General features: G+C 37.1%; 1 protein-coding gene across 1 annotated transcript; it reads left to right on the top strand.

The window, feature by feature from the left end:
* The first annotated feature begins 2,222 nt into the window (after nt 1–2,222).
* Nucleotides 2,223–7,365, top strand: LOC107765706 (flotillin-like protein 6). The gene is made up of 3 exons (XM_016584380.2): nt 2,223–2,522; nt 4,798–5,766; nt 6,517–7,365. Exons 2-3 carry the CDS (start codon nt 4,837–4,839, stop codon nt 7,057–7,059), a joined length of 1,473 nt encoding a protein of 490 aa, XP_016439866.1. The 5' UTR covers nt 2,223–2,522; nt 4,798–4,836; the 3' UTR covers nt 7,060–7,365.
* The last annotated feature ends 20,285 nt before the right edge of the window (nt 7,366–27,650 follow it).

The following is a 27,650-nucleotide window of genomic DNA, read 5'->3' as shown; positions in this document are numbered from 1 at the left end:
TCTGAAACCTCCCCGACAAGTCACATAATTATAATTGAATACATGATAAGCAGTAAATGGGAAAACAAGGCTATAATACTCAAAACGACCGGCCGGGTCATTACACGCACCTGCGCCCCAAGCTTCGCTGAAGCGAAGCTTCTCCCATGGCCTCAAAGTCGCAGAAGCGACAGTGCCTCCGCATAAGCGACCACGCACGTGCGACCAAAATTGCGCAAGTGCGATGCACCAGAACCAGACCTGTGTTCTTGAACAAAAATGGTCTGAAACTTGTCGGAACTCACCCGAGTCCCTCGGGACCTCGGCCGAATATTTCAACAAGTCCCGTAATATAATACAGACTTATTCGGGGTCTCATTTCATGTCAAACAACGTCGAAACTATAATTCACACATCGATTCAGACTTGTGCGTTTATGAAATTTTTAATTTTATAACTCACGTCGAAACACGCCAAATCAATCCGGAATAACCTCAAATTTTGCAGATAAGTTCCAAATGACATAACGAAGCTATTTCAACTTTCGAAATCTCAATCCGAGTCCGATATCGACAAAGTCAAATCTACGGTCAAACTTTGAAAATTTTTAACCTTTAAATTTCTAGTTTTCTTCAAATGGCGATAATTCGAGCTAGGTATTTTCGAATTTGATTCCGGGCATACGCCCAAGTCCCAAATCATGATACGGACCCACCGGGATCATCAAAATACCGATCCAGGTCCGTTTGCTAAAAATATTGATCGAAGTCAACTTAAGTGAGTTCTAAAGCACTATTTCACATATTTATTTATTTTTCACATAAAAGTTTTCCGAAAAAATATATGGACTACGCACGCAAGTCAAAAAATGCTTAATGGTATTATTCGAGGTCTTAGAGCATAAAACTAAATGTTAAATTTAAAGATGACCTATCGGATCATCACATTAGGATTTTGAGTTTAATTACTTGTTGGCTTGTAACTGTTTCATAATTCCAAGGCCCTGAAAAAAATTTAATGCTTTATTATTTTTAAAATTAATATATAAATATATTGTTCACATTGTAAATTTATTCGGTACGGTTCGGTATTTTTTCGATTTATCTTCATAAAATAAAAAACCTACCCTAATTATTGGTACGATTATATATTTATATAAAAACCTACGATTTTATTAAAAGAAACCTAAAATTCGGTTCGATACGATATGTTTTGGTCGGTTTAATTGATTTTTAAATATCGGTTGACATCCCTAGTAAAAGGGTCGAAGAAGAAACAGATTCTTGGACTACCTGTGTTCCATCACTACATAACTTTTATTTCTCTCTCGATTTGTTCTTCTTCTTGGTTGATTTTTATATCCGATTTTAGATTTAATCATGGGTAAATGACCTGGTTTCTACTCCAACATCGCAAGAAGGCATGAGATCTTTTGTGCATGGACTACCAGATGGGGGAAGATCCAGCCTGTTACATGTGGGTTCCCGTGAACTCGGTGACTTTTAAACATTTCTTGTATATATATTAAAAAGATCCACTAAATATCCATAAATATTTGATTTTGAACTCACACATTTACTTAAGGTCGCTATAAAAACTCATAAACTTTAAACCCTGAATCCGCCTTTACTACCATACTGAAGTTGCTATTACTTCATTGGCGCTGAAGAAAAGTGATCTATTTTTTGGCTGATGTATAACACTCAATTGAAGAACAAGAATATCACAACAGATAGTAAAATAGACTTAAATACAATTGTTTTGGCAATTGTTGCGATTGATGAACCTGCTCTTGGGTTGAAAACTATTCTTACTACTCGCTCTGTTTTACTACAGTATTTTGGATAAATGTGTATTTGATTAATAAATTTATTTTCTGATTCGATGGGTAAAAACGAAAAGATGAGATTTATGATGCATTGGACCGCGTATGTATTGTGCCGGGATCGCCTATGCATTGGACAAAAACGTATAATTGTCCAATGTCCAGCATAATTAAAGGTTATTTTTGACATTTTAAAAGTATATACAATGACCACCTTTTTAAAAATTAATTTAAGATGTTGCGCCCCAAGAGTAAGGTGGAGAGTTCTTGGAGGGAGGGAGCCGAGGGTATATCGAAAACAGCCTCTCTAGCCTAGGATATGGGTAAGATCTGCGTACACATTACTCTCCCCAGACCCCACTAGTGAGATTATGAGATTATAATGTATTGTTGTTGTTGCTAAGATCACACGGTTTTATTGTCCAATTCAAAAGATGTAGAGGTATTATTTTCCAAACCCAAAATATTAAGGGGGTTCAGTAAAAGTTACTCTCTTAACTACATTATTTAACCATGGTAAACAGTAAAAGTTTATGCAAAGGACACGTGTCATACATTTATTCGCTTGAGTGAACATTGGTTAAGTTCCTTCTACTAATAGAAGTAGAATTCCTGGTTTGATTAAAATTCTCAAGCGGAAATACAATGGCGATAAAATCACTCAACTGAACGTTCATTGCTAAACTAGGGTTTTTCGATTGCTGAGATTCTACCCAAGGTAAGTTTTTTCAGCAATGTTGAGCTCTTAATGACTGTTGTAGTTCTGATTTTGCATGTAAAATAGTTTAATAATTAATGATTGTTGTAGTTCTGATTTTGCATGTAAAATAGTTTAATAATTAATGATTGTTGTAGTTCTGATTTTGCATGTAAAATAGTTTAATAATTAATGATTGTTGTAGTTCTGATTTTGCATGTAAAATAGTTTAATACTAAAAGAATTATGAGAAATTATTGTTTGATAACACTACTTTGGTTGTCACTTTTGGTTTCCTGGGCCTCAGCCCTCAAGTCATTAATTAACCACAAAAGGTTAAGAACTCTTTTTCAATTTCTTTTTTGCTAAAATTTATCGTTCGACGGAGCCGGGTCTATCGGGAATAACCTCTTTACCTGCACAATATAGGGGTAAGAGTGCGTACATACTACCTCCCAGACCCTACTTGTGGTATAACGATGGGTGTGTTGTTGTAATTTGCTAAAAAATTGTCATTTTCTCGTTCTTCTTGCTTTTACTTTCTTTGAATTTTGTTCATCAAGTCAAGTAATTTATATACACTGTGCTCAATCTTATAGGTATTTTTTGAACTTTCTCTTCTTTGAGTTTTTTTTTTTGGTTTATTCATCCTAGAACTCACTGGGCTGACTAATCTAGATTCGCATCGGGTATTGGATCATTTAAAGGTTAAACATCCCTATGAGGAATTTTTCCATTCTCCGTGCTTAAACTTGAACCTCCGGTTAAGCATGGAGGGATCTCGTGGATTCAGGATTTGAACTTTATGGCTTTGATGTTGGGATTTTACCACAACCAATTTGATTTACTGGGTTCAAAGCCAATTATTTATATTTTGTTTATGTTTTAACGCATAAGCAGAGTTTAAGCAAAAGATACTGAGTTTGAATAAACCCCTAACATTAAACTATAATTGTTCACCCCTGGGCCATCACACCACATCCCTTGGTGGTGAGTTTTCCCCATTGTAGTGATCAAATAAGACTCTAATTGTATGTGGTGTTTGTGATGTGTAGATTAATTGATGTATCTGCTTCAGCTAATTAATTAGAAATTAAAGACTATTAGATGTTGGAATTAAAGTTGTTTTCAGCGGCTTTGACATAGTAGAAAATTTTCCCTGATCTGGCTAATAGTCGTGTACTTTTGTGGCTCATAAAGCTGTCTTCTTTTGGTTTAATTTCTCTCTTTTAGCTCTTGTAACATCTTTTAGTCACTGATAAACTTATTGATAAAATTTCCGTCGTTTCTCTTCTTTGCATTTAAAGCATGAAAGTAACTCATAGGCCTTTGGTTTAGTGATAAGAACGAAACATGATGTGTGGGTAGGCATATGTCACGGATTGGTGCCTTAGAAGTAAGTCTAAGTGGAAAAAGTAGAGGGGCGGACCCATTATCTATCGAGTTTTAAACCTTACGCTACTGGCGAATCTCTAAGTTATCTAAAAAAGAAAAACATGAAGTAGGTGCAGAGCAGGTTGGTGCCGTGCCGTGCTTAAGTGGTTCCTTGGCATTAAGTATACAGCTGATCAGACATAAGCTTTGTCTTGAATGGAATGGTGTTAAATGTAGTTGGCAAAATGATATATTGATTGTTAAAGAAAAATAACTAGGAATTGGAAATAGGAATCTAACATAAGAAAATTAATCACAAATCGAACTAGAAACTTGTAACTGTAGAAATTTTGTATGGTTTGCAGTTGAAAGACATCATTACTTCAATAATGGGAATTCCTTTACCATACAATTGATGTTTGAGTTATTCTTTCTTACATTGCATATATACTTAATATTATTTCTTCATCTACTCCTTTTCATTGCTACAACTTATGTATTAATTGTGCCTTGAGCGTAAAGTCCGAAAAGGTTAATATCCTAATTCTCAAATGTCAATTCAGTTAGAGGCAGACCAAAGAAAGCCTTATGTCTTTGCTTGTTTCGTGGTATGGACCAATCCGGATTGAAACTTCATGAGAATATTGATGTTGAAATGTCACTGATAAGCTGATGAGTTCACCGTCATTACACCCTAATTCCCATATTGAGCATTAATGCACTTCAGTATTGAGCCTACAGTACAGACAATAAGCTCAGTACCAAATCTTGCTGTCAGTTAATCCGTATTTCCGCTTGAGACTTTTTTGTACTTGAGACAGAGATTGTCAATTTGTATTTTTTCTTTATGCATCTTACAATGCATGCGTATTCTTAAATTGAGTTCTATTTTGGTGTATAACCAGTTTACTTTTGTTTTTAGAAATTTCTTCAGGAGGTGCAACAACAAAGAAACAGAACAATGTGGTACCATGTGGCAAAGCCATCTGAGTTTTTGGTCATCACTGGCAAAGGAATTGATGAGTTGAAAATTGCAAAGAAGGCTATGGTATGGCCATTTCAGAAATGTGAAAAAATTGATGTTACCCCTGTAAATTACACCTTTGAAGTCAATGCCATGAGCACAGAGAAGCTATCTTTCCTACTCCCTGCCGTTTTCACAATTGGTCCCCGGGCTGATGACCACAGCAGCCTTGTCAAATACGCAAGGCTTCTTTCTCTTCATCAGCGCAATTCCCATGATGTAAAAGAGCTTGTTCAAGGCATCATTGAGGGAGAGACACGTGTCTTGGCTGCTTCAATGTCGATGGAAGATGTATTTAAAGGCACAAAGGATTTCAAGCACGAAGTTTTTGAAAAGGTTCAGCTGGAGCTTAACCAATTTGGACTTCTGATATATAATGCTAACATTAAGCAACTGGTTGATGTTAGAGGCCACGAGTACTTTTCATATTTGGGCCAGAAAACTCAGATGGAAGCAGCAAACAGGGCAAAAGTTGAAGTAGCTGAAGCGAAAATGAAGGGCGACGTTGGATCCAAACAGAGAGAGGGATTGACAATTCAAAATGCTGCAAAGATTGATGTTGAGACAAAGGTTATAACCGCGCAAAGAAAAGGTAAAGGTAAAATGGAGGAGATTAAGGTAGGATCAGAAGTCAAGATTTTTGAGAATCAGCAAGAAGCTGAAGTGTCTGAGGCAAATGCAAAACTAGCTACGAAGAAGGCAGCATGGTCGCAGCAAGCAAAGATGGCAGAGGTGTTAGCTGAAAAAGCTGTGGCAATACGAGAGGCTGAGTTACAGCAAGAAGTCGAGCGAAAGAATGCCTTGACTAAGACTGAGAATTTCAAGGCTCAGTTCCTCAGTAGGGCTAATGTGGAATCTGAGATTAAGGTGAGTCTAGTTGTGTTTCAGTTATTCCCTCTGTTTCATTTTATATGCACTCTTTCCTTCTTTAGTCTGTTCAAAAAAGAATGGTGCTTATCTCTATTTGAAAACTTTTTAACTTTAAACTTCTCATTTTATCCTTATTGACATACTCTTATAGCCGTAAAAATATCATGGCATGTTTAAGGCCATAAGTTCTAAGGGGTCGTTTGGTTTGGAACAAGGATATCCGATATCCTGCGATCATAATCCTGCATCCTATATGGGATAGATAATACCAAGATCTTGGTATAAAATTTATATCAATTTTAGCTAATACCAATAACCAAACATGGGATAAATAACAAGAACGACAAACCTAGTATAATTCAGCAAGTGGGATCTGGGAATAAATGTAAATTCCAATTTTTTTCTAATCCTAGTAACCAAATGACCCCTTAGGGTACTGTTAGCATGTGTCAAAAGTTTTTCTTTCTTTCCTTAATTTTTGGAGTATCTATTGATGTTTCCATCCAGATGGTATCAGTTGATTCTCTTTACTTGATTGTTCAATGGCATTTTTATATAGACCAAGGCAATGGATGTAAGACCCTCAAATAATTAAGCCAACATGGCTGTTCAGAGTTAATATATTCTAGATGTTCTATTCAAATAATGGTTTCATCAGATGACATTCGGATCTATAGAATAACGGATCGTGTTCTAAGTATTCATGATTTTTTGTCATAATGTGGCTGATTGCTTGTGAAAATTCAGGTGCAAGAAGCAAATTCGGAGTATTACCAAAAGCAAACAGCAGCTGACGCAATACTGTATGAGAAACAAAAGTTAGCAGAGGCTCGAAGGATCGAAGCAGACGCTGAAACGTACGCGAAAAAACAAGCTGCAGATGCTGCATTCTATGCCAAGAAGAAAGAGGCAGAAGGACTTGTGGCTTTTGCAGAAGCACAAGGGATTTACATACGCACATTGTTGTCAGCACTGGGAGGAAATTACATTACGTTGAGGGATTACTTGATGATTAATGAAAGGATATACACAGACATCGCCAAATATAACGCAGAAGCTATCAGAGGACTGCAACCAAAGATCACTATTTGGTCAACTGGTGTAAGTGAAGGGGAGATGACCGATGGAACACACATAGGAAAGGGAAATGGTGCCATGAAAGAGATGGCATCGCTTTACAGCGTAATTCCTCCGTTGCTACAGACCGTGTATGAGCAAACTAGTATGCTGCCTCCACCATGGCTGAGTACGTGCAGCACCAACCTGACCACATCGACCGAATCAGCTTAAGTTTCTCACATAATATTATTTGCTACTTTGCTGGTAAATGATCTAGTAGACTTAACATAACACATAAGTACTAGTACATATTGTTGGTTCATTGGCAAGTGAAGGAATTAACAGTAGATTACTATGCTGCAGTTAGTTATGGTCTTGATAAGAAACTTTTCTGTTTTTTTTCTTGTGGGTAGAACTACTTCAATGTCATCTTTTTGTGCATTGGAAACAATATGAAGGGACAGTTGGTAAAATGTGAACTTCCCATTGAGTAGAATTGCCATAGCTTCAGCTTGAGTTGGAGAGGAAAGTAAGTTATTTTCCAGCAGCCAAACATCAATAAATATTTTTGTTGAAGAATATTTTGCATTTAAAAGGTAAAAAACAACTGTCTATGCTTATATTTTTCTTGATAGCCTAATTAAAATATTTTCTAAATTTTCATAGCCTGTTGGATAGTGCGACAGTTTCTTCTAGAAATTTTTTTTTCGAAAAATATTTCTCAGAAAATGTATTTTATGGGTTCGTATCAAACGCACCCATAAAAAGATTGAATTTTTTTTCTTGAAGTTATTTTTCTCATTATATGCTATTTAAGAAATAATTTTAAAAATTTAACTTCACCTTACAGGCGACCTATTGTTAAAAAATTCTGCATTTTAAAAAAAAGGAAAAGACTGAAATTTTGTATAAGGTAACAAGTCGCTGTTTCAACAACATATTGTTAAAAATTGCATATATCCTAAAAAGAAAGGAAAAGTATAATGTAAAATTTTAAGGTAGCTCACTGATTAAAGAAGTGACCTATTCGATATAGATTATACCAAAATGAAGCATCTCTAGAAGATTAAAAACCATTAAGTGATAAAAACACTTAGTATAAAATAAGTATTAATAATGAAATAGATTAATACTTGAAATCTAATCTATTCAATTTGAATACTAAAATTATCATTCGTGTATTAGAAAAGAATTGATTGATAAATCTAATGAGGTTATTCACAATCACGCTTTAAGTGTAGACAATTCATTAGTATTTCAACTATATATTGGGAGTTGCTTTACGGGCTAAAAGGATATCAGTATCAATAAGAACGACTTAAATATATTGACTCTTTTGTAATCCGATATTAGATATATTAAATTATTTTTAATAGTAACTGTATACAGCTGTCTACTAATTGGTCATTAATTAGCTGTGTATTGTAACTATAAAAATTACTTCTTCCCCTTAAGCGTGAACAAAATGTGCATTATTCAAGAGAATAAAGTTAAAATTATACTTTTTCCTTCACATTATTCACGATAACGTGATCTCAGGGAGCCGTTCATACTTGCAAATAAGAAAGCGATGATAAGAAAACATATTTATCAGAAAATTTGTTATTTTTTACCGCCTGAAAAGATCAAAATGTCTTCTTAATTTCTTAGGACGCACGGTGTTGTCATTATTTATTCATGTATACATAATGTACAAGTCGCTCTTCTTTACCTTTTAATATTAGTTTTTGTTTCACTTGGATCTTCTAAGATTAAGAATTTTTTCGATATCCTATCAAAACTTTAACAATAGATTTGTGTTATAAAATAATGATTTATTCAAGTCTCTTTTATGGTTTAATACGATTTACAGATCCAATGAATTAGCAGTTTTGCATAAAATTTGCAAACTTTTTTCTAATTAAACTAGGTGTATCTATTAATCCTAAGATAAGGAGGTCTTTACAATCAATCACCATAAAGGGAATTTTAACTTTTTAGTTCCCACTAATGTAGAAATAAATGAATTTACAATTTAATTAGATAATTTAATTTGAACTATATTATTAATACACCTCTTTAAATATTATTGGTAATGTGATGCTTCAATTAAATTTCAATATTAATGCTAGTACTCAATTTTAAAAGTTGAGTACCAATACTAGGTTGTCTGGTAATGAATTTCTTTTAGTATTTCGCGTGATATATGGTGGAGATATTTTAACGAATTTGATTTTATAAATTTAAGAAGTTTCTCGTATATTGCAATTTCTGTCCATCTTTGTCATATTTAACATTTTCCTTTTCAACTTAAGATTCAATTTTATTTATTGATGTTAATGCATTTAAAAAAAATTAATCGTAAATCTGAAAGTTTTTCTTGTTTAGTTACATTCAGGCTTACTACGGTAAGCACATTAAAATATTTTCTAATATAAGTTAAATTTAAGATCTAGTTTGCATGTCAAAAGTCTAATTTCATTTTTGTTATACCTTAAAAATTTACTTTTCAAATTAATTTTCCAATTATATTTAAGGTAATTTCATTATATCGCTGTTAAACCTTGTTTTCTACCATAATTTTTAACATGATGAAAATATTACTTCCAAATGCAATTTGGTTAGAAATTCAATTACCATTATGAAGAAATTCTTAATTCTTGTATATAAATACTCATGATACTTCATTTCTTATAAGCACATTCTTGAAAACAATTGATCAATAGACTTTATTTTATATCTTTTAGCAATGGAGGATAAGAAGACTACGGGGCGTCAAAATATCGCAACCCAAAATCCAATAATTGTGATGGTGCTTATCTCAATACTAGATAAGCCAACAACCTCAATAAATCACAATATATTTTAAGTTAGAAAACATAATGTTTGAATTCGATAGAAAAACCTCACAATTACAGATACAAATCACTCCCAAAACCCGATGTCACTTAGTACATGAACATCTAAATGATACAAAGTCTGACTGATAAAAATATTATCTGAATATATAGAACAATACAATAACTGAAAGGAAAGAGAGTCAAAGTCAGCGGACGCCAAGTAACTACTTTGATAGTGTCCAACTGATAACACTCTGAGATCTAACAGTCCTCGTATACGGAAGCACCTAGATTTGCACACGAGATGCATAGTGTAGTATGAGTACAACCAACTCAATAAGTAACAAGACTAACCTTTGGGCTGAAAGTAGTGACGAACTCACCAGGTACAATCCAGTATAGAAATAACAGTACAGAAATATAAGCATGCTTTCAAGTTCAACAGTTAAACTCAGTACTGTATATGGCCAATCCAGCTCAGGAAAGATCCATCCCATATATATATATATATATATATATATATATATATATATATATATATATATATATATATATATATATATATATACACACACACACACACACACACACACAGTGACTCAGTACCGTATGAGGCCAATCCTGGGAAAAATGACTAGGACAAGGACAAGATCCATGTCGAGGGAAAATTTATCACAATTATAAATTAATAAGGCAAGTCCATGCCCTGGGAAGTCCATCCCGAATATATAAAAATAAGGCAAGTCCATGCCCTGGGAAGTCGATCCCGAATATAAATAAATATGGCAAGTCCATGCCCTGGAAAGTCCATCCCGAATATAAATCATCTACGCTCACTGTGGGGGGTGAAGACTCCGGAGGGGCTCCTTAAGCCCAAGCGTGATATAAAGTCGATATGACTTGCTGCAGGCGGGCATCCCCGATCTATATAATGATAAAGCCTATAAGGTCTGCTGCAGCGGGCAACCCCGATCAATATAATAATATATATATAAAGCCGATATGGCCTGCTGCGGCGCGCAACTCGATCCCATCAATATCCTCACAATAGATGAACATAACTGAGTAAGAAATGTATATTTTTAAACAATTAAATTCAACAGCAACACGACCCTATGGGTCCCAAAATATCGGTACGTAACCTAAACGTGATCTTTAATATGAGTCTCAGCTCAATTTCCATAACACGTGGAGAATATTCGGATAATAACATGATTCTTAAATTTTATAACTCCACAGAATTTATTTAAGTCATAATTTCTATGGTGCACGCCCACACGCTTGTCACCTAGCATGTGCGTCATCTCCAACAATTGATATAATACAAAATTCGGGGATTCATACCCTCAAAACCAAGTTTAGAAATATTACTTACCTCAAACCGTGTAATTCTTTACTCCGCTATACCCTTGCCTAGCGAATCGGCCTCCGAACGTCTCGAATATAGTCACAATTAATTCGATTTAGTAACTACAAATTATTGGAATTAATTCCATATGAAAAATACTAATTTTCCAACAAAATTCGAAATTTAACTCAAAAATTGCTCGTGGGGCCCATATTTCGGAACTCGACAAAAGTTACAAAATATAAACGTCCATTCAACCACGAGTCCAACCATACCAAATTTACCAAATTCCGACATCAACTCGACCTCCAAATCTTAAATTCTTATTTTAAAATCACTAGGCCCAAATCCTCTAATTTTATCTCAAAAACACGTAATTTATTCGAAATACTCAATGATAATCTAATATTATTGACTAACAATGATCACAAGTGACTTATCTCAAGATTTCTCGTGAATTCTCTCTGAAAAATCGCCCAAAATAGTGTTGAAAATATCCAAAATGTCGGAACCCTCTATTTTTGTACACTGCCCAGAAGTTCCGCTTCTGCGGAATTTTTAACCGCATCTGCGGTTCCGCTTTTGCGGTGAAGCAACCGCTTCTGCTACTGCCTTTGCTTCTACGGACAAGAAGTCTGCTTCTGCGAAGAAGCGTCCGCTTTTGTAGTTGCGCTTCTGCGAGACTTCGTGCGCTTCTGCGGACCTCACGCTTCTGCGAGCTCGCACCTGCGAGCCAATTTCCGCAGGTACGATTGCATCCGTAGGCAACAACAAGTTTCAATTATTCTAAGTCCAAATTTGATCCGTTAACCATCCGAAACTCACCCGAGGCCCCCAGGACCTCAACCAAATATATGCTCCAAATCTATTCACAATCAGTATAATACCATCAATATACGCTAATGGAAATGAATTCCACAAGAAAAGCTTCAAAATTAGACCAAAACCCGAAATTGGCTCAAAAATCGCCTGTGGGGCCCATGTATCGGAACCCGACAAAAGTTACAAAATCTGAAAGCTCATTCAACCACGAGTCTATCCATACCAATTTTACCAAAATTCGACCTCAACTCGACCCTCAAATCTACAAATCTAATTTCCAAATTTCTAAGTTTCAATCTCTGATTTATACCTCAAAATCATGTAATCTAGTCGGATTATTCGATGATAATTCAATATTATGGAGTAGAAATGATCACAAGGGACTTACCTCAAGTTTTCCTTGTAAATATATCAAAAATCGCCTCTCCCCAAGCTCCAATTTGTCAAAAATGGCAAATGGGACGAAGTCCCTATTTTTATAATTCTGCCCAGACATCCTCGATTCTGCCTCGATCTTGGCCCTCGATCTTGTCCTTCGATCGAGGTCCTCGATCCTAGTCCTTGGTCCTACCCCTCGATCCCGGTTCTCGATCCTGAGCTCGATCATGGCTTCGATCGTGGCCCTTGACCATGAGCTCGATATGGGCTTCGATCGTGGCCCTCGACCCTGAGCTCGATCTGGGCTTCGATTGTGGCCCTCGACCCTGAGCTCGATATGGGCTCGATTTCTAGGCAGAAGCAATTTCCAACAGAAGAAAATTGCAGCAACTGATCTAGTTCAATTTTTGATCCGTTAACCATCCGAAACTCACCCGAGGCCCTCGGGACCTCAACCAAATATACCAAAAAGTCCTAAAACATCATACGAACTTAGTCGCATCCTCAAATCACTCAAACAACGCTAAAACCATGAATTACACCCCAATTCAAGCCTAATGAACTTTGAAATTTCTAATTTCTACAAACAACTCCGGAACCTATCAAATCACGTCCTATTGACCTCAAATTTTGCACACAAGTCCTAAATGACATAACGGAGGTATTCCAATTTTTAGAATTGGATTCCGACCCCGATATCAAAAAGTCAACCCCCTGGTCAAACTTCTCAAAAATAAAACTTTTGGCATTTAAAGCCTAATTCCTCTACGGACTCCCAAATAATATTTTGGACATGCTCCTAAGCCCAAAATCACCATACAGAGCTATTGGAATCATCAAAATTTAAATCCGAGGTCGTTTACATATAGGTCCATATCCGGTCCATTTTCTAACTTAAAATTTTCAATTATGAGACTAAGTGTCTTATTTCACTCCGAGTTCCTTCCGGACTCGAACCAACTAACCCGATATAACATAATATAGTTGAATAACACAAAAAGAAGTAGGAATGGGGAAAATAGGGTTACAACTCTCGAAACGACCGGTCGGGTCGTTACACAAATTAATGCCAAAATCAATATCTCTGTCGGGCGGCATGCCCGGAAGATCAGCTGGAAACACATATGGAAAGTCCCTCACTACTGGAACTGACTCAACCATAGGGGTATCAATACTGACATCTCTCACATAAGCTAAATACGCGTCACACCCTTTCTCAACCATTCGTTGAGCTTTAAGAAATGATATAACTCTACGGGGAATATACTCTAAGGTACCTCTCCACTCTAATCGCGGTAAGCTTGGCATAGCCAGCGTCACGGTCTTAGCGTGACAATCAAGAATAGCATAATGGGGCGACAACCAGTCCATGCCCAAGATAACATCAAAATCTACCATGCCGAGTAATAATAAATCGGATCTGGTCTCAAAACCACTAAGAGCAATCAAACACGACCGATACACGCGGTCCAAAACAAGAGAATCTCCCACAGGAGTAGACACATAAACAAGGGAACTCAAGGAATCTCGAGATACGCCCAAATACGAGGCAAAATAAGAGGACACATAGGAATATGTAGAGCCTAGGTCAAATAATACCGATGCATCTCTATGACAGACTGGAACAATACCTGTAATGACAGAGTCGTAAGCAACTGCCTCTGCACGAGCCAGAAGAGCATAATACCTGGCCTGGCCTGGCCTCCCCCTCTAGGGCAACCTCGACCTCCCCGACCTCCACCTCGAGCTGGCTGAGTAGGTGGGGCGGTAGCTGGTGCTGGAATCATAGCCAGAGGACCCGGTGGAGCACGTGGTGGCTGAGAAGTCCGTGGAGGTACACCCCTCCTAAGTTTGGGGCAATCCCTCACCATATGGAGAGTGTCACCACACTCAAAACAACCCCTTGGATGGCGTGGGTGTTGTGACTGACTCGGGCTAGGTCTGCTAGACTGGCCGCTAATAGCACCCCGAGTAGGAGGCACACTAGATACTAGTGGTGCATAATAAGGCTCCTGTGGTCTAGAAGGGGCTGGAACACCACTAGCGGCTGTAAGAGCTGAATGAACAAGGCGACTCACATAACCCCTACCATGGCGAGCTATTGGGGTACGAGCTCCAGAATAATAACTAGTCTCTCGAGACCTCTTGGACTCCCTCTCCTATATGTCCCGAACAAGCATGCCCTCCAATCTCCTGGCAATGCTCACAACCAGCTGTTAAGAAATATCCATCTCGAGCTCCCTGACCATACTAATCCTGATACTGGAGTGGAGTCCCTCAATAAAGTGACGAACCCTCTTCCGAACTGCAGCAACCAAGGCCGGTGCATGTCGGGACAAATCACTGAAACGGACTGCATACTCTGACATAGTCATAGAACCCTAGTGCAACTGCTCAAACTCCACGCGCCATGCGTTCCTGAGGCTCTGAGGGACATACTCTCTCAAAAACATGTCCGAGAACTGAGTCCATGTAAGTGAAGCTGCCTCATCCGGAATACTCATCTCATAAGCACGCCACCACTGATAGGCTGCTCTTCTAAGCTAGAAAGTGGTAAAAGAAACCCCACTCGTCTCCGCTACACCCATAGTACGGAGAATACGATGACACTCCTCCAAAAAACCCTGAGCATCATCTGTAGCCAATCCGCTGAAGGTAGGTGGGTGGTACTTCTTGTACCTCTCAAGTCTGAGTTGCTCCGCCTCAGAAGAGACTATCCTAGTCTCATGCTAAACCAGAGCTACCGGCTGCATAGGAATGAACTCTGGGGCCTGATCAACCTGGACCTTCTGCTCAGGAGTACGGGCTGCGGGAGTCTGTGCCCCTCCCCCGGCCTGAGATGTGGCGGGAGCTAGTGGAATCAGTCCAGCCTAAGCTAAGGTGCTGAACATGCTCATGAACTGGGCTAGAGTCTCCTGGAGGGCTGGTGCAGCAATAGGAACCTCTGGTGCCTTCCCTCTAGCTGGAGCTGCTAGGGGCTCCTCTGTCGCAGCTCGCGCAGGTGCTCTGGCTGCACTGCGTGGTTGTCTTCTACCCCCGGCCCTGGCCTCTGGCGGCTCTAGCAGAGGGTAGGGTGGCTGGTCGTAAAATCTCCCAATACGGGTCCTCACCATCTGTGAGAAAGAATAAAATAGAGTATTTTAGAATTTGATGCCAATAACTCACACGACAAGGAATCAAAAAAAGTATGAATGTTCCTACAGTTCCATATCCTCCCGAAGATAAGTACAGACGTCTCCGTACCGATCCGCGAGACTCTTATAAATAGGCTTGTGACTCACGACATCTATGAACCTAGAGCTTTGATACCAACTTGTCACGACCCAAATTCTCCCTCCATGAATTGTCGTGACGGCACCTAGTCTCTACGACTAGGTAAGCCTAATACTTTGCGGAAATGAAATGGAAAACATGAAAGTTACCAACTAACAGTAGCGGATATTTTAAATAAGAAATTGAGATGCCGCTCGGCATATACAATAATCAACTCTCGAAATATACATAACACTCCCAAGACCCAGAACACCATAAGTCACAAGCTTCTACGAAGTTCTAACTGTTCTATACATCAGTGTCAACAGAAATAAGAGAAGAATTAATATAGGGGAATAGAGGGGGACTCCGAGGATCTGCGGGCGCAGGCAGATGTACCTTGAAGTCTCCGAAAACAGCAGCGACTGCAACCAAGGACGAGGCTGGTAAGAGTAACCTGGATCTGCACACGAAACACATGTGCAGGAAAGGGCATGAGTACACTACAACGGTATCCAGTAAGTGCCAAGCCTAACCTAGGTCGAGTAGTGACGAGGTTAGGTCAGGCCCTACTGGTATATATATAATAAAAATAAGGCAAAATGAAATATCGCAATATAATAAAGACAGAAACTTAATGAGAATGAAAACATAGAAAGGTAACAGCTCAGTACACAGAAATAACAACAGGGGATCTCCCGAGATACCGTCTCGTAGTCCCAAACGTAAATGTGCAGGGGGATCTCCTGGAATACCGTTCCGTAGTCACAAAGTAAATATGCAAGACAGGGGGATCTCCCGGAATCCAGTTACATAGTCCCAAAGTAAATGTGCAGGGAGATCTCCCGGAATACCGTTCCGTAGTCCCAAAAGTAAATATGCAGGGGGATCTCCCGAAATACTGTTCCGTAGTCCCAAAAATAAATACACCGCTCAAACAATAGAATTCAACAGCTACAACACAAAATCCTACAATTTAAACTAAGTACAAGGCAAGGACAACATGAAATTTACTAGACATGCTGCACGGAGTTCAGATAAACAATTAAGGCAAATAGTCATGTTGTTCTAATCTAACAGGGTACTACACATGCTGATATGACTCAACTAAGGAGGAAAACAGGTTATTACTTAGCAGAAATTGGGTTTTTACAACAATTAGCCCGTGTACGTACTCGTCACCTCACGTACACGGCGCTCATATAAAAAAAATAGTACCAAATCCTAAGGGTTTCCCCCACACAAGGTTAGACAAGCCACTTACCTCGAACCAAGCTCAATCAATCCGTAATAATGCTCTTTCCACGAATATCCGACTTCGAATGGCCCAAATCTAGGCAAAATCAACTACATATCATAAATATAACTACAAGGAACTAATCTAGCTAATGAAATCAAAGCTAAAGCAAGAAATTAGAAAATCGCCCTAAAACACTACCACAGGCCCACGTCTCGGAATCGGGTAAAAGTCACAAAATATGAACACCCATTTACTCACGAGTTCACTCGTATCAAAATTACTCAAATCTGATACCAAAATCTCGATCAAAATCCCAAAATTCGGCCTAAGCACTTTTCTCAAAATTTTCCCAAATTTTCCACCCCAAACCACTAATTTAATGATGAAATTAAAGACATAATCATGGAAATTAACCAAAACTAAGTAAGAATCAGTTACCCCAAACACCCACGTGAAAATTTCTCCAACAATCGCCTAATTCCGAGCTCTCAAGTCCAAATGGTGAAAAATGATATAAACCTCGATTTTGAATCTTTATATCTGCCCAGTTAAATCCTTCTTCGCGTTCGCATTGAACAAAAAAATGTTGACCAGAAATTCCTCTTTCTCGAACGCGAGTGACCTCTGGCGAACGCATACCTTTCACTGGTGGACCCTACGCGAACGCGGGAACCTCTTCGCGAATGCGTAGGCTTAAATGCTTGAAGCTCCATTTGCCCGTTCCTCTCCGCGAACACGAGGACCATGTCACGAACGCATAGCCTCAAGGTTCCACATCTTCGCGAACGCGGGAACCACATCGCGAATGCAAAGAGTAACTCAGCTTCCCAGATGCCTTACGCGAACGCGATGAAGAAAATGTCTGCAACAAAACACCAGAAAATCTGCTATCTTCCAAAGTCCAAAAGTGATCCGTTAAGCATCCGAAACTCACCCGAGGCCCCCGGGACCTCAACCAAATATACCAACCAATCCTAAAATACCATACGAACGCAGTCGAGCCCTCAAACCACATCAAACAACTCTAAAATCACGAATCGCTCCCCAATTCAAACTTAAAGAACATGAAACTTCAAATTTCCACAACCGATGCCGAAACCTACCAAACCACGTCCGATTGACCCCAAATTTTGCACACAAGTCGTATTCAATATTACGGACCTACACCATCTTCCGGAATCAAAATCCGACCCCAACATAAAAAATTTCACTACCGGTAAAAATCTTCAAAAATTCGACTTTTGCCATTTCAAGCCTAAATAAGCTACGGACCTCCAAAATATAATCCGGACACGCCCCTAAGCCCAAAATCACCCAACGGAGTTAACAGAATTGACGAAATCTATTCCAAAGTCGTCTTTATAAAGTTCTGACTACGATCTAAATCCTAAGACTTAAACTTCCGTTTAGGGACTAAGTATCCCACAACACTCCAAAAACCAAAACGAAACCTCCCAACAAGTCACAATAGCAGAAAAAGATACGGGGGAAGCAATAAATAGGGGTTCGGGGCTATAACTCTCAAAATGACCCGTCGGGTCGTTACACGTCTCTTCCCGAGCTCCAAATCATCAAAAATAGAAAATGGGACGAAGTCCCATTTTCAGAACTTAAATATTCTACCCAAGTTTTTCCTCTTCGCGAACGCGACAAGACCCTCGCGTTCGCGAAGCACATTTTTATGCTGCCCCAGATTATTTCTTCGCGAATGCGAGGGCAGTCTCACGAATGCGATGCTTTGCCAAGCTTCGCCTTCACGAACGCGAAGCCTTATCGCCAGGCCTTGCCTTTCTACGCAAACGCGAACACTCCCACGCGTTCGCGATGAACACTGTCCATTACCCTTCGCGAAAGCGGTCCCCTCTTCGCGAACACGTAGAGTAAATTTCGCCTGCCTCCAGTTCCTCTTCGCGAACGCGAGGCCCCTCTCGCGAATGCGATGAAGGAAACAAGATACTGCACCAGAAAATTTCCAGCAAGGTTCCAAATCCAAAATTCATTCCTTTAACCATTTGAAACTCACCCGAGGCCCCCGGGACCTCAGCCAAATACACCAACAAGTCCTAAAACATCATACGAACTTAGTCGAAACCTCAAATCACATCAAACAATGCTAAAATCACGAATCATACCCTAGTTCAAGCTTAAGGAACTTAAGAATTTTCACTTCTACATTCGATGCCGAAACCTATCAAATCAAGTCCGATTGACCTCAAATTTGCACACAAATCATAAATGACATAACAAACCTATTCAAATTTTCAGAATCAGATTCTGACCCCGATATCAAAAAGTCAACTCCCCAGTCAAATTTTCAAGCTTAAATTTCTATTTTAGCCATTTCAAGCCTAATTTAACTACGAACCTCCAAATAATTTTTCGGACACGCTCCTAAGTCCAAAATCACCATATGGATCCACCGGGGCCGTCAAATACACTGATCCGGGTTCGTTTGCTCAAAATATTGACCGAAGTCAACTTAAGTGAGTTTCAAAGTACAAATTCATATTTTTATCAATTTTTCACATAAAAGCTTCCCGAAAAATTATACAGACTGCGCATGCAAGTCGAGGAAAGCTGAATGGTGCTATTTGAAGTTTCAAAATACAGAAATGAATATTAATTTAAAGATGACCTTTTCGGGTCATCACAATAATTGCGCTTAAGTGTAGACAAATCACTAATATTGTAACTATATATAGTAAGTTACTTTACGAGCCAACTTAGTATATCAGTATCAATAAGAACGACTTAAATATATTGACTCTTTTGTAATCCGATATTAGATACATCAAGTTATTTTAAATAGTAAATATATACAGCTGTCTACTAATTGGTCATTGGTTAATTGTGTATTTGTAACTATAAAAATTACTTCTTCCCTTAAGCGTGAACAAATTGCGTATTATTCAAGAGAATAAAGTTGAAGTTATACTTTTTCCTTCACATTATTCAAGATAATTTTAAATTTTGCTTATTCTAAATTTTTTTACTTGATCTCAGGAAGCCGTTCATACTTGCAGACAAGAAAGCGATGATAAGAAGACATATTTATCATAAAGTTTGTTATCTTTTGCAGCCTGAAAGCTCAAAATGTCTTATTAATTTCTCATGTGCGTGCGAACGACGTTGTCATTATTTATTCATATATACATAATGTACAAGTCTCTCTTTTTTACTTTTTAATATTAGTTTTTGTTTCACTTGGATCTTCTAAGATTAAGAACTTTTACGACATCCTATCAAAATTTTAACAATAGATTTGTGTTCTTTATAAAACAATGATTTTATTCAAGTCTCTTTTGTGATTTAATACGATTTTCAGATCCAATGGATTAGCAGTTTTTCATAGAATTTGCAATTTCTTTTTCTTATTAAACTAGGTGTATCTATTAATCCTAAGATAAGGATGTCTTTACAATCAATCACCATAAATGGAATTTTTAACTTTTTAGTCCCATAATCCCATTAATGTAGAAGTAATTGAATTTACAGTTTAGTTATATAATTTTATTTGAACTAGCTTATTAATTCACCTCTTTATAATGTTATTGGTAATGTGATGCTTCAATTAAATTTGAATATTGATGTTACTCAGTTTTTTAAAAGTTGAGTACCAATATTAGGTTCTCTAGTAATGAAATTTTTTGCTTTTCGCGTGATATATGGTGGAGATATTTTAACGAATTTGATTTTATAAATTTAAGAACTTTTTGGTATATGCAATTTGTGTCCATCTTTGTTATATTTAATATTTTCCTTCTCAATTTAAGATTCATTTTTCTATTGATGTTAATGCATTTCCAAAAAACATTATTCATAAAATCTGAAAGTTTTTCTCTTTTAGTTACATTCAGGCTTACTTCGGTAAGCACATTAAAATATTCTCTAAATACAAGTTAAATTTCAAATCTAGTTACAGTGCATGCATGTTGAGAGTCTGATTTCATTATTGTTATTCATTTAAAATTTATTTTTCAAATTAAATTTCAAATTATATTCAAGGTAATTTTATTATACTGATGTTAATCCTTGTTAAGGATCTCTTTATGTTTAAAATTTGAAAAACTTTGGTATAGATTTATATCTTTCCTAATTATATTTTACTCTTGTCTACGAGCACTCAATGAATTTCCATATGTACATTAATAGAATTTCTACTTTTTAAGTTAAATGGTAAATTTATTTCTGTTTGTACAATTAGAGAATTTGATTTAGTTGCTATAACAAAATTTGGAAGACCTTGGTATGTAAATGATGTTCCATCAAATTATGTTCACAATTGTTAATTACTATTTTGTAAATTTCATTAACTATATTAAAATCATTTACCTTTTTAACTTAAAATTCAGATTTGATTGATGTTACTAATATGCAATCATGCATATTTTGACTATCAATAATTTAAATTTTCTACTATAATTTTCAAAATGCTGAAAATATTACTTCCAATTGCAATTTGGTTAGAAATTCCATTACCATAATGAAGAAATTCTTAATTCTTGTATATAAATACTCATAATACTTCATTTCTTATAAGCACATTCTTGAAAACAATTGAGCAGTAGACTTTATTTTATATCTTTTAGCAATGGAGGATAAGAAGATTACGGGGCGCCAAAAGATTCTCACGAATCCTAGTGTAGAAATAAGTGACAATGCACAAGTTATTGCTAGTCATGCTCGAAACAATATCAACCAAAGCATCAATATGCTTAAAGAATATGATACAAGAGAAAAAGCTGCGATTGATCAAATGATTTTACTTGACCAAATTAATGAGACTAGAGAAATTGGCTGGTGGGAGTCAATTGACAAACTCAATGCAGATGAAGTGGCCAAGTTTGAAGCTTGGTTAAATGGCACTGAAGAGCCGTTTGGAGCGGCTAGAAAATGAAGCTTCATCCTCATCGCGAACCCCTCCCGAGAATGCAAATAACGCACCTAGTGCGTCCTGAATGAATCATATCAAGATATCAAAAAAAACAAATATGAAATTTTAAATTTATATTATTGGTATATGCTTTTATTTTCTTGTTTTTGTTTTTAATATTTTGTTTCAATGATGGTATGTGTTGCATGTACTCCCGATGAATTCTATTAATGATTTTATATTATATCTTTTAGTATATGTTATCTCTTATATGTTAAACTTCTTAATATTGTTTTTTATATGTATCTGTAATACCTTAATCTCTTAGTGTGTATTAGATTATATTTGAAGCACGTTATGTCAAAATAGTCATATGAAAATGATGTGCGTAAGTAATGAATGACTACTGCCGGGGAATAAGAAAACTCAAAAAAAAAGGGGGGATTTGTTGGGGGGGGGGGGTGGGGGGGGTGGGGGAGGGCATATGTATAAATAAATAAAAACTCAAATACAAATGGTATAACTCTTTAAGGAAAAAACAAGAGTTTGATCACAATACTTGAAGAAACTTTTTAGTAAGTCTCAAAGTCTTGTTTTCAACAATTCTAATAGTTCGTAACAATTGGTATCAGAGTAAGGTTCGAATTTTTACATATAATCTAGGGTTAAGATATTTTCACCGTCTTCAACAAAGAACGAAGTAGAGAAATTTGACGGGGGTTCTAGTTTCTGTCTATGGAAGATTAGGATGAAATCGTCCCTGGTGTTACAAGGGTTATGGAAGGTAATTGATGAGGATTTTCCTGAAGAGATGATAGAGACAACGAAGGCAGGCCTGAAGGAGAGGGCTTTGAGTGCGATTTTCATGAGCGTTACAGATAACGTTCTTCGGGAAATTGCTGAAGAAACTTCTGCAACAATAGCATGGAAGAATCTGTATTCTAAGAAATCGCTAACAAACCGTCTCTACTTGAAAAAGAGGTGATACAATCTCTGTATGAACGAAGGTACACTTGTTAAAACTCACCTTGATGAGTTTAATTCAATTATAATGGACCTGAAGAACGTGGATATCAAAATTGAGAGTGAAGATCAAACCTTGATTGTGTTATGTTCTTTACCATCGTCTTATGATACTTTTGTTGATACGCTACTATATGGGAAAGACAACATTTCACCGGAAGATGTTAGTAATGCACTTGTGATGATCCAAAAGGTCATCTTTAAATTTAATAATTATTTCTGTATTCTAAGACTTCAAATAGCACTATTCATCATTCTTCGACTTGCGTGCATAATCCGTATAATTTTTCGAAAAGTTTTTATATGAAAAATTGATTAAAATGTGAAACAGAACTTTAAAACTCAATTAAGTTGACTTTGGTCAACATTATCAGCAAACGGACCCATATCAGTATTTTAACAGTTCTGTTAGGTCCGTATCGTGATTTGGAACTTGGGCGTATGCCCGAAATTTAATTTGGAGGTCCCTAGCTCAAGTTATGGCCATTTAATGGAAACTAATAATTTAAAGGCTAAAGATTTCCAAAGTTTGACCACAGATTTGACTTTTTTATATCGGACCCAGATTGAGATTCCGGAAATTTGAATAGCTCCGTTATATCATTTATGACTTATGTGCCAAATTTAAAGTCATTCCGGATTCGTTTAATATGTTTTGGCACGAGGTTTGCAAAGTAAAAAGTTTGAAAAAAAATCAAAAGTTCGAATCGAAGTATGAATTATAATTTCGATGTTGTTTGACATGACTTTAGACCCCGAGTAAGTCCGTATTATATTACGGGACTTGTTGGTAAATTCGGACGGGGTCCCGAGTACCCCGAGTATGATTCGGATCGAAATCGGATCAAATAGTGGACTTAAGCAAATTCTGGAATTCGCTGCTTCTGGTGTGTTTGCTTCTACGAAGTCTTGGCCGCAGAAGCGGCTCCGCAGAAGCGTGAAGTCCATTGCAGAAGTGGAAGAAGAGGAGCTGGGCAAGAAGACGCAGAAGCGGAAAACTGGACGCTTCTGCGAGTCCGCAAAACAGACATTTCGTTCGCAAAAGCGGAAAGCAGTGCAGAAGCGGCATTTTCAGTCGCAAAAGCGACGCCGCAGATGCAGCCATTTCGTCGCAGAAGCGAAAATTGACAGAACATTAAGGGGTCAAAAATGACCATTTTTCTTCGTTTCTTTTGGGTTTTAAAACCTCAATTTTTGGGCGATTTGAAGGAGTTTTTCAAAAGTTCGAACTGGGTAAGTGTTCCATATCCTATAATGATTATATTTCATGAATCCATGTCTATATTCGTCATTTATTTCGGATTTAGATGAAAGAAATTGGAATTTTTGTAAAACTTTCCAAAAACAAAAATATTAAGATTTGAATATTCATTTGACATCGGAATTTGATAATTTTTATATGGTTGGTCTCGTCTCGGAATGGGTGTTCGGATTTCGTAAGTCTTTCCAAGTTTCGAGACGTGGGCCCTACTGATAATTTTTTAGATGAATTTAGGATTTTAATCCGGAAAATTAGTAAATTCATATGGAATTAATTGCTACGATTTGTATTGAGTATATTGAATTGCTTATGACTAGATTTTAGGATTTCGAACACGAATTCGCGAGGCAAAGGTTTATTGGAATCTTGAGTTGGTTGCAAATCGAGGTAAGTGCCGTGGTTAACCTTGACTTGAGGGAATAGAACCCTAGAATTATTTGCTACGTGAATTTCATATGTAACGATGTATAGGCAAGGTGACGAGTACCTATACTTTGTCAAATTAATTTTTTGCATAATTATTTAAACATCATAAATTGTTTTAAGACACGAATTAATTGTTATAATGATTGTTTCTCTCATATTCCCTGTCAAATATTAATTCTTGAATTTCTGCAATAATTATTACATGCTTATTTGATTTATATGTCTTAATTGCTACTTGAGATTTAGCATATTAAATATTAAATTGCCTATTTTCTTCCTGATTTTTACAATTAATTGCTACTTGTCATTATTTATTTCATAAATAAATAATAATTATTGTATGCCTTGATGCTTAATAGTTTCTCATTGAATGTGGTATTTATTGGAGTATTTTTATTACATTTAAGAGTTGTTAAATTATATTGCTGGAACGGGTTGCACGCCGCAATGGAAATAAAAATGAATATATTGGGGGATCGGGTTGCACGCTGCAACAGATTTATTTAAAGTTTATATTGTTGGAGCGGGTTGCATGCCGCAACAGAATTTAATCGAAAGATTAAATTGTTGGATCAGGTTGCACGCCGCAACAGATATTATTCTAAGTTTATATTGTTGGAGCGGGTTGCACGCCGCAATGAAAATAAATTGAGGGATTATGACTGCTGAATTGACTTCAATTATTGATATTATTTAACGGTCTTACTTCTATTCATGTTATTATTATTATTATTATTATTATTATTATTATTATTATTATTATTATTATTATTATTATTATTATTATTATTATTATTATTATTATTATTATTATTATTATTATTATTATTATTATTATTATTATTATTATTATTATTGTTGTTGTTGTTGTTGTTGTTGTTGTTGTTGTTGTTGTTGTTGTTGTTGTTGTTGTTGTTGTTGTTGTTGTTGTTGTTGTTGTTATTATTATTATTATTATTATTATTATTATTATTATTATTATTATTATTATTATTATTATTATTATTATTATTATTATTATTGTTATTATTATTATTATTATTATTATTATTATTATTATTATTATTATTATTATTATTATTATTATTATTATTATTATTGTTATTGTTATTATTATTATTATTATTATTATTATTATTATTATTATTATTATTATTATTATTATTATTATTATTATTATTATTATTATTATTATTATTATTATTATTATTATTATTATTATTATTGTGTACATGTTAATGTAAGCTACCTGCCTTAGCCTCATCATTACTACGTTGGGGTTAGGCTCGGCACTTGCAGAGTACATGGGGTCGGTTGTACTCATACTTCACTCTGCACTTCTTGTGCAGATTTCGAAGTTGGTCCCAGCAGCGTACCATAGATGTGCTCGGATTTCAGCTACCATAGGAAACTTGAGGTATAACTGCACAGCGTCCGCAGTTCTGAAGTCCCCTTCTACTTTATTTTAGCTGTGTGTTTTCTTTCAGACAACTTTATTTTATTCAGACCCTTATTTGTATTATTCTAGAAGCTCGTGCACTTGTGACTCCAGTTCTGGGGTGGTATTTAGACATCGCGATTATTATGGATTATTCGCTTTATTTCCGCACTTGTTTCTTTGTTATTAATTAATTGAAAATTATATTAAAATGGCTAATTATATTCTAATGTTGGCTTGCCTAGCAAGTGTAATATTAGGCGTCATCACGGTCTCGAAGGTGGGAATATCGGGTCGTGATAGTTGGTATCAGAGCAGTAGGTTACATAGGTCGCACGAGTCATGAGCAAACTTAGTAGAGTCTGAAGGATCGTTACGGAGACGTCTGTACTTATCTTTTAGAGGCAATAAAGTTTAGAAACAATATCACTTTTTTCTTATTTTATAGTGCGATCTTATTCTATCATCGATAATTGAACCATTTTATTCTTATTCTCTCGCAGATGGCGAGAACATGTAATACATCTACCAACGGACAGGGACCAGAGCCCGCGGTGGCAACTATGGCCAGGGGTAGAGGTCGAGGCCGAGGTCGTGCTAGAGCCCGAGACATAGGTAGAGCTCAGCCTAGATCTCAAGCAGACACATGTTGTAGAACCTTAGGTGGATCTTCAGGAGGAGGTTCCCGTTCAGACTGTACCGATTGGACCAGTTTAGGTCCCAAAAGGATTCATAGCTACTCCAGTACTTCAGGACGCTCTAGTCCGTTTGGTGAGCCTTATGGAGGGTGTGGCCCAGAATGGTACATTTTCAGTGGCACCAACCGTCTCACAGGCTAGGGGAGGCACAAACTCCTACTACTCTGGCTTCGGAGCAGATGGCTCCCCAGTATCAGGCTCCAGCAACCCCGCCAGTTGGGGTAGTTCAGTTAGTTATTGCGGCACAGGACGGTGATAGGCCCGCCATGTCTTCTGAGGCCTTATTGAGACTGGATAAGTTTACTAAGCTCTTTCCAGTTCACTTCATACACCTTCTGAGGACCCACGTGATTATCTTGACCGTTTCCATGAGGTATTGAGAAACATGGGTATAGTGGAGACCAATAGGGTTGATTTTGCTGTATTTCAGAGATTATATGCTGACCAGACCAGTTGGATCGCCTGCATTGACCTGGGAGCAGTTCTCACAGCTATGTATGGAGAAGTTTCTCCGTATCGCATTGAGAGAGGATTTCCGCAGGCAATTTGAGCGTCTACAGCAGGGCAGTATGACTGTTGCTCAGTATGAGACCCGTTTTGTGGATCTAGCCCGTCATGCTGTTCTTTTACTTCCTACTGAGAGAGAGAGAGTGAGAAGGTTTATTGATGGACTTACCTACCCTATTAGGCTTCAGATGGCCAAGGAAACCAGATGTGAGATTTCCTTTCAGGCAGATGATAATATTACGAGAAGGATCGAGATGGTTCTTGAACAAGAGAGAGGGCATGGGTCTCATAAGAGGCCTCGTCAGTTTGGTGGGTTCAGTGTTGCCTCATCTGGAGGCAGGGGTAATTTTGGTAGGGATCATCCTCCTAGACCATTTCATTCAGCACTTCAGGCATCTCACAGTACTTCAGGGAGTCAAGGTCCTATTATGCCTTACTTTGGGCAACCATCATTTAGTGCACATTCAGCTCTTATCAAAGCACCACCACTCCAGAGTCACTACATCGGTTATCCGGCCCGTCCGGGTCAGCTTTAGCTTCAGCAGCCATGACATCATGATGGGTGTTATGAGTGTGGGAACATTGGTCACATCAGGAGGTATTGCCCTAGGTTGTCGAGTAACAGATCTCAGCAAGATTCTCATGCCATCATACCGGCACCGGTTGCCTCACCGCCTGCTCTTCCAGCTAGAGGTGGAGGTCAGGCCATTAGAGGTAGAGGCCAACCAGTTAGAGGC

Source organism: Nicotiana tabacum, chromosome 14 (genome assembly GCF_000715075.1).
Source record: "Nicotiana tabacum cultivar K326 chromosome 14, ASM71507v2, whole genome shotgun sequence".
Lineage (NCBI taxonomy): Eukaryota > Viridiplantae > Streptophyta > Magnoliopsida > Solanales > Solanaceae > Nicotiana > Nicotiana tabacum.
The sequence above is the reverse complement of the archived record's forward strand: the minus strand, read 5'-3'. Positions and strand labels throughout refer to the sequence as shown.

What these genes read in the sequence shown, in the direction of transcription:
- LOC107765706 (XM_016584380.2), top strand. Translation starts at nt 4,837, where the DNA reads ATGTGGTACCATGTGGCAAAGCCATCTGAGTTTTTGGTCATCACTGGC. An exon ending in ATGTGGAATCTGAGATTAAG is followed by an intron (nt 5,767 to 6,516) that starts GTGAGTCTAGTT and finishes GTGAAAATTCAG; the next exon opens with GTGCAAGAAGCAAATTCGGA.